This window comes from Leuciscus leuciscus, assembly GCF_965113295.1.
Source record: "Leuciscus leuciscus genome assembly, chromosome: 5".
Taxonomy (NCBI): Eukaryota; Metazoa; Chordata; class Actinopteri; order Cypriniformes; family Leuciscidae; genus Leuciscus; species Leuciscus leuciscus.
In genome coordinates, this window is record NC_138729.1 from 1014996 (window position 1) to 1023841 (window position 8846).

Here is an 8846-nt window from a genome sequence, read left to right on the forward strand (position 1 = left end):
GGTGGACTCACAACACTGTCATGTGACCTCACAACACGCTCATGTGAACTGAACACCTGCATCACTGCAAACATATGAAGGTGGACTCACAACACGGTCATGTGACCTCACAACACGCTCATGTGAACTGAACACCTGCATCACTGCAAACATATGAAGGTGGACTCACAACACGGTCATGTGACCTCACAACACGATCATGTGAGCTGAACACCTGCATCACTGCAAACATATGAAGGTGGACTCACAACACGCTCATGTCAGGGCTCCAGACTCAGCTGGTTGAGGAACTGTAAGGAGACGAACTCCATGAACTGCGCATGTTGCAGTCGCTACCCCAGAACTGCGGGAACACGGACAGTGCAGGCACTTCGCAGTTTGAACACAATACGCTAGTTAGACACAATCTCCGCCTGAAGCACAGAGTATGCCGTGACATGTTAATAAATCAAAACAAAATGAAAGCGGAAAAAAACTGCGCTACTCATTTCTGCTTCACGGGCCGTTTAATAGTTCGAACCAATAGCAGAGCTTCTCTCGCCAGTCGCGGGCCGATCTCGATCACGCAACACCGTCACATCGTGGACATCCAGTGAAGAAATCCATTGAGTTCGCGACAGAATTACAAAAAAAATGTTGTTCATCCTTTAAAGATTGTCCCTATTTATAAAACTAAAAGTTTCAAGAAGTAGGAAAACTCACACTTATTTATAAAAAAAATTAATAAATAAAAGATTACATTACCATTGTAAACAGTAGGTGGCTGCAGAGGACGCTTATTGGCTATTTTCACTCCCTAATATCTATTTTGTCACTCATTTTGCTTTTGAATTCATTTTAAGACATTATGAATGATAATAATTAAAGTTAACTTTATCTACAGCTCAAATTAAGCTCAGTGCTGTGTCATCCCACAGTGCTACCAAATACTCTCTGTAGAACTCAGTGCCGCTGCCCTCAGATGCTGATCTTCGTCAACAACACGCGCTTTTGCACCCCCTGCTGGTGAGGTCGACTAACAGCAGATGGAGAGTATGCTCGGCAATCTACTGCTTTTCCTGCAGTTCCTGGATGTTGAATTTACTGTCGAATTTGAACCACTGAATTTGTGGAAGCGAATTTGCAAAGCGAAATAAAATGGACCGAAAAATGCCTGTTGAATATTATAGGTTGTATTTTTAAACAGTTTGAATATTTTGGAAGTGAAGTATGAAAGGTGAATATGGATTATTTAATTTTTAATAATGAAAATGTGTTTGAAATGTTTTTAATTGAAATATTCACAGCTTAAATATTCAACCATGTTGAATTTCAGCCCATAAAAATGCAAGCCCTAAAAATACAATGCATTAAAATGCAAGCATGGTTAATGTAATACCTATTTATTTTCAAGTAGTGCAATTCAACAGGCTTTTTATTTCAAAAACATTTGACATTATTTTTCTTCCATAACGGAGGCGCTGAGATGTTAGTCTGGAGCCTGTGAACTTAAAATAAAGCTGCACATTGTAATTTATTTATGTTAAGTCTATTTATTATCAAAGCATTTTTCAGTAATACAGTTATTTGGGGGAAAATGTGAATAATTGCATTGCAAGCCGATTTAAGGTGTGCCACTAAATTTTCTGCTTGCGCTCCTAAAAAAGTCAGGGGTCAGGGGCTCCAGCGCTCTTAATAAAAAAAGTTAGTCTGGAGCCCTGCATGTGACCTCACAATGCTCATGTGACCTCACAACACAATCATGTGACTTCACAACGCTCATGTGACCTCACAACACAATCATGTGACCTCACAACGCTCATGTGACCTCACAACACAATCATGTGACCTCACAACACAATCATGTGACCTCACAACACAATCATGTGACCTCACAACGCTCATGTGACCTCACAACACAATCATGTGACCTCACAACACTGGGCTTGTTCGACTTCATGCAGCTCTGCGCAGAACGATCGGCGGCTGACTTGAAGCAGTGCATGCCGGTTAGAAATTTTGTCCGACTTGATACAGCGCCGACGCCACGTGACTGTGACGTATGGCATCAAAGTACCGCGAGAGCGTTTCGAGAGTAGCCGGAGAACTCAGCCAGCGCAGCTTCTCAAGAGCGGCTGCACTGGGCTGCAGGAGGGCTGATGACGACACAGCTGTTCCACGATTGGCCGGATTCACCGCATGACAACGATCACGTGTGTTTCGTGTTTATTCGAACACCTTTAGTTCCTCTAATGCTCTCAAATCAGTTTATTATAACAGTGAACACTCTTTTCATGTCGTTGTCATGTTATATTGTGTCATGTTTATCAAATTAAAACTGCTTAAAAAACGTAGACTCCACTTCATTGATAGTTGCTTATGTTGAACTTTATTCTTGTTCAAACAGACGCTGTATGAAGCAGTACATAAAGTATTGAATGAACATGTCTCATGAAATGAAACATCTGTGTATTATTTGGCAAATATTGCATTTATTTCACTGCAGCTGTGGTAAAGTATGCAAACACCACGTGAGCGGTCACTACGGGAACCAGAAAGTGTCCGACTTCACGTCTCCGTTTGCAGCTCCTCCCCGCCTGCACGCGGCTACTCTCGCCGATCGGTTACATCCAGCCGCAGCCGATGTCGAACACACCTACAATCATTATGTGACCTCACAACACAATCATGTGACCTCACAACACAATCATGTGACCTCACAACACTGTCATGTGACCTGAACACAAACGCATGAGCCTGGACTGACCGTGAACGACGAACACATTGCAGTTCTGCGCTCCGGGCCGCGCCGCCTCCCGCTTCCCCGAGGCCTTGATGAAGGGCAGCGCCGGCAGACTCGGTCTCCGCTGGTCCCCGACGGGCTTCCCCGGCTGCTGCCCCATAAGGGCCCGACACACACACACACACACACCGGATCCCGGTCCCGACGAGTCAGAGTCCAGCGCCGGTCACGCATCCACAGCCAGATCCAGAAGCCTGTGCGGGTCTAACCACAGATCACAGGGTTAGAAGCTTAAAGTGCATAAGAGTAGAAGTAAGCTGTGTCCCGAACAACGCACTTATACACCATGCACTCATAATAATATTGTAATAATAATGTATATCAGCAATAATAATAATGTCATTCTCACGTGTCAGAGGGGGACGTAACATCAGTCTTCGCGGTGATGACGTCACTGAAGCCTCCACATGATCAACAGAAGGGTTGTGCTGATGAGCTGTCAATCATAGTGACGTCACGCTAATATGAATACCTCCAGGCCACATCAGACGTGTCAATAACTCACTCAGAGATGCAGATGTGCATGAAACTACAGTCAATTATCATCGTTAGCTTTATATTATTATATTATTTATTATTGATTATAAAGTCAATTATCATCGTTATTCACTTGAAGAAATGTCCAACAATAACTTTTAAATAGCAGATCTTCGACTGTGATTGTCAAGACTGAGTAGTAGTGTCGCTCATGTTACTACATGTAGTAATAACTATTTCATTACGTTCGCAGAAGCTGTAAACAAGCACATCGACGATAAGATCTCAGGTAATTAAACACATGTAGGTGTAAAACAGAGTCTGTACTCTCACAGAAACTCTCACACGCGATGTTATCCCGATTAAACCCTCGGTTCGTGTAACTCTGACTTGTAGTGTATAACGTTAGTTGGAGCTAGTTGGAGTTGTAGTTGAGTCTTTCGTCACTTCCGCGTGCAGTTCTCTCTCTCTCTGTCGAGATCCTGAGGCGAATATAAACGCTCTCCGCGCAGTCTTTACGCCTCTCCTGTCGGGCTCGCTTCCTCACCGAACATTCCCTGCACTCTTCCGCAGTGTTTTAGTGTTGGTTCTCGCCATGTCTTCCTTTTATTTCATAACTTTCAGCACTTTTCTTGAAGTCGCTCGTCGTCGCAGGAACCGCCATATTCGCGCACGCGAGCTCCGCTCGTGACGTCACACGCACGCCGCCGCGCTCTCCGACAGGCACCTGGCTGCAGCCTGCAGATCGGGGCGGGGCTGCACGTCTCGTCCCGCCCACATCTCTTCTCATTGGTTAGTGGCGTCAAGCCATGATGACGTCGATTCTAGCGGGTTTTCATCTAGGCAAGCTGCTCTTATTTCTGTTTTAATTTTAATTACACTTTTCAATTCTGAGTGGCGTTTACTGTGATGTTAAAAGTATTTAAGTATTTTAATATATATTATTAATAAGTATACATGTATTACATTAAACATGAAACTACTTTCAATAGTAATACAAATTCAACAATATATGAATTGTCTTCAAGCTGGATGAGAACATCGTCTGGTTTATCTTCCCAACATGGATACCAGGACATTGGATGGTGTGTGTAAGTCATTCTGAGTCTGTAGTGTATATCTGGGATAACTCATGTCTGCATAATTTGTAGATACTGTTTGATATATAAACTGCAGTTGTCTTTCGGTGTAGATATTGTGACATATCAACAGATTATGAAGCTGGAGAGCATGACATTATTTTCCTTGATCCTCTGCACAGCAAAACATTCAATAATGAAGACATTACACGCTCATCTACAGGAGTTCAGAGTTCAGAGATTGTGCTCGTTCATAACTACATTTTAATAAAATTGTGGCCATTAACACACGTGGGTTTTTATGTGACTTGTTCATCTGACTTAGGATCGAATTATTTGTAAGTTTTGTCTGATGCAGTGCTGTCACTGTTCAGTCTTTGTCATCACAGAAACACACAGATCACGTGTCCTGGGCCTTGGCATGAATACTGTGTTGACGATATTACAGTACCAATATTCATTTGAATACATGACTGTAAAAGCATTGGAAATTGTTTTACTTTCTCAAGGAGTTTTGACTCTGTGGTGTCTTAGTCCTGATGGGAGGTTTATAAAGCTGATGTGTTGCTTACTCGATGTTTATCCGGTATGTATATGTATATGTTTACCATTCCAGTATGAGCTGTGTGACGCAGTTGATGTTACAGAGGTAAGTAACATATGCAATGCAAAACCCCCATGTTATTAAAAGTATTTATTTTTATCTTATTCGGTGTCTGCTGTTCCTGGAGGATTCTTTGTTTTCTGCTTTTTTTTTAATCCACATTTTTTAACTTTCACTCTAGTTTCAGCTGTGCTGTCGACGCTTAACACATCGAGGCTTCACTGAGCAGATGCTGAGCTCTTCTTCTGTTGAGTCTGAGAGAACCTTTTTTTTACATCGTTTAAGAGATTTGCATTCAGGGTTTCGTACGATCATGTAAAACCTGGAAAAGTCATGGAATGTTAAAAATAGCCATTTCCAGGCCTGGAAAAGTTTTGGAAAACTAAATAATCCTATAAAGTTTCAGAAGAGTCACAGAGAATTTGTTTCAAAATATTTATAGAATAGAATATATGAATATTGGTTTAACAACTCATAATATTTAAAGGTCCCATGACATGAAATTTTCACTTTCTGAGGTTTTTTAACATTAATATGAGTTCCCCTAGCCTGTATATGGTCCCCAAGTTTCTAAAAATTTCAATCGGTGTAAATCGAGCTTTTGCTATCTTTCTCTGCCTTTGAGAAAATGGAGGCTCATACGCGCTGATCTTGAATCTCCTCCTTATGACGTCATAAGGAGGAAATGTTACCTCCCCTTTCTCTGCTTTGCCCGCCCAGAGAATATTTTCCGCCCATGAGAAAATGCGATAGGAAGTAGGAACGCGCGCGCGCGATTTTAGTTTGTCCACGAGAGATATCATGGCTTTTGAGCGAGCGAAGCATAACAATTGCTCAATAATTGGATGTACAAATGAACACCGAAGGGTCAATACAGAGCTGGGCTTGCTGAACGTCTGAAACTAAAGTCTGGATCACTCTCTTTGGCTCAGCTACACACCTCGGACAAGTAACGTTAAGTCAACTAATGATATATAAGTGTGTTGCTTTACTGTTTATGGTTACCTAGATTTTACACGTAGAATGTGGCTGTAACATTAGCTATGCAGTTTATGTGTGTGAATACACACACTGTAACACGAGTGTTGTACACGTCTTTGTTATTTGGATAACCGTTTTCCTGTTGGTAATATGGCGCTCGATATCCGCATTTCAAGATCGCAGAGCTTGATGTAATTGTAATAATATAAATACAGACGTTACAGATCTCTCATGAAAAGGCAACAGTAGGTTAGCGTTAGCTACATGATAATAACTGTAAACCATCCGAATAAAGTACCGTATCCAGACATAATATTTTAAACTAACCATTCGGAAACGTCCTGCTGGAGCCGCTGAGTTGCAACTTCTTCATCCGTTGCTTCTCCATCTGGATCAGATTCTGGGTCAAACTGAAATGCTTGAAAGACTGCGTGTCTTCGTGCCATTGCAATATCCAACGTAAACATGCACGCCACGTTACCGTTGCACAAGATGGTCAAGGCCACACCCACCCTCCACCTTGCGCCGCCTTTCTCCTCCTCATTAGTATTTAAAGCTACAAACACCGAAACGGCCCGTCTGAAGGAAGCTCATTCTGGGACTGGCTTGTAGTGGCTATAATTCTGCACCGAGGCTGAATTTTTGGAAAGAGATTTCAGATACAGTACTAGGGACCACTAAGGCCTATATTAAAGCCTACAAAAAGTAACATGTCATGGGACCTTTAACGTTCGATTTCCTTTTTGCTGCGTGTAGCTCCGGGTGTGTGTCTCCAAGTTTGCAGTGTGTGTGTGTGTGTGTGTGTGTGTGTGTGTGTGTGTTAACTTGGATGGGTTAAATGCAGAAAACTAATTCCGAGTATGGGTCACCATCACGTGTCTGCTCCCTTTCTACATGTATTAAACCACATAGCTTGTCATTTAATTAGTTAAGATATACTGTGAGTTTTGACATTTGAACGTGACATTTTTATTTTATTTTTTTACATGTATACACCATAGACTGTAAAAAAATAGGTATACACAGACGTTTCATGCATTAGGTCATGAAAATCTGCCTAAAAGTCATGGAAAAGTAATTTAAATGTATTGGTAGAAATGTGTACAAACCCTGTGCATTTCACAAACCTTTCCGTTACAGGTCTGATGAAGAAAGACGGGCAAGAAAAAGGCAAATGAGGCGTACTGAAAAGAATGTATGAGGCATTTAATAAGACATTTTTACTTCTCCTACCATGTATATTTTGACTCTGCTATCCCTTTAGGCACAGAAGGCACACGAGTGTGTTAGAGGTTAAATGTGTGTGGCATATAAAGGCCTCATGGGTAATCTTGCATTTTCTAAAGCGGTATCAACATGACCTTAGATGTGCAAGGGTTCTGTGACGTGTGTTTGGCTACAGCTGACGTGAGCTGGGGAAAGAGATTCAGGAAAGTGTGTAAAGGATATGTAACTTATGTATACAAAAATCTAATTAATTTGTACACACAGATATGTATATGTACAGAGAAAGGTATATGTAAAGTTTCACCTATCTTTATCAGAACTAATTAAACCGTTTGATAACAATTGAATAATTGTCTTGGCATGTTATTCATATACAAACAATGCTGGTATTTTAACCGTAACCCTTTTCATTATCAAGTAAATCCATAATTTATTCATTTTAAAAACGTCTTGAGACTTGCCGAAAATATTCGACTTTTATTTAAATGTTGATAATTAATACTTGTAAGTTGTAACTGTAAAGCAAATACTGAAATAACATTAAAATTAATAAAAAAAAATAACTTGAAACTAAGTTCGTTGACATTGCAATGTGAAGTCAGAAGAAGAACGGGATTATTGCTTGGAAATGTACATAATGAAACGTTTTCCAAAAAAATAACAATATTTATAACACTATATATTATTACCAGATATAAGTAATTAACGGATTCAAAGTTTTGTTATATACTACCATGTATAAGCATGTTTTCAACCGCATTTCCTGTTTACCGCGGCGTCGACGTCATCACTGCCACTAACCAATGAGAAGCGTTGTGGGCGGAGCTGCGCGTGCCCGATCTGCAGGCTGGAGAGCTCCTCCGCCAATCGCTTCAGTTCCTTTTTTCATTTTTATACTTTTATTTTATCTCTCTGCAATTAAACACATGTATGATAATGTTATTTTCATTTAAAAAGTTGTTTATTTCCTTGAACAAACTCAAAACTAATTTTTCAAAATAAAAGAAAGCTATAAAAACGTGTCAATATTTGTAAACATTTTGACGCTTTATTCTATTGATTGTATATTACTAATTTTGGCTTGTTTGGTATATATGTATATTATTTTATTTCTTGTGTTTATTTTATTCTGTGTAAAGCACTTCGTCAACTTTGGTTGTGTTTTAAATGTGCTCTAGAAATAAATGATTGATTTTTTTTTACTTAATAAAAAAAAGAAAACTAATATATAATATAATCAGTATATATAATTTCTACAGTGCAGAAGCAGTGCATGCAGGGTGTCTACAGACATAAACAAGTTAAATTTAAGACCTTTTTAATGCCACTTTGAATTAAATTTAAGACCAAACCTGTGATGGAAATACACATTATATTACATGCGTATATGTAATATTTAACCTAAGTAATTGAAATAATTTAATATTCACTCAGGGCCTGAATTTCATTTTTGGAAAATGGGGGGGGGGGGGGGGGGGGAATCCCCCCTTAGGTGATTCTTATGGGGGGGGATTTTTAATTTGAGGGGGGAGTTTAGACTTTTTTTTTTATTACGTGTATCTCGCCAAATGTATGCTCACTCATTGCGTTTTTACAATGGGGTAATTTTGGTCTTAAGAATTTACACAACTCAAGGAAGCTTGATTTCAATCTTTGAATTAAATTGAAAAACGTAGCATAAATAAATACAATAGAA

At 39.9% G+C, this 8846-nt stretch overlaps 1 protein-coding gene across 2 annotated transcripts in view; it reads right to left on the minus strand.

The window, feature by feature from the left end:
• The window catches only part of abl1 (c-abl oncogene 1, non-receptor tyrosine kinase), a 42894-nt gene extending 38935 nt beyond the window's left edge, over positions 1-3959 (minus strand). For both annotated transcript variants that reach the window (XM_082168810.1, XM_082168811.1), the window contains exons 1-2: positions 3132-3959; positions 2747-2986 (exon numbers count right to left, since the gene is read on the minus strand). In XM_082168810.1, coding sequence (XP_082024936.1) covers positions 2747-2882 — 136 coding nt within the window. In that variant the 5' untranslated portion in view covers positions 2883-2986; positions 3132-3959. The remainder of the gene's footprint in view (positions 1-2746; positions 2987-3131) is intronic.
• Positions 3960-8846: the final 4887 nt, after the last annotated feature.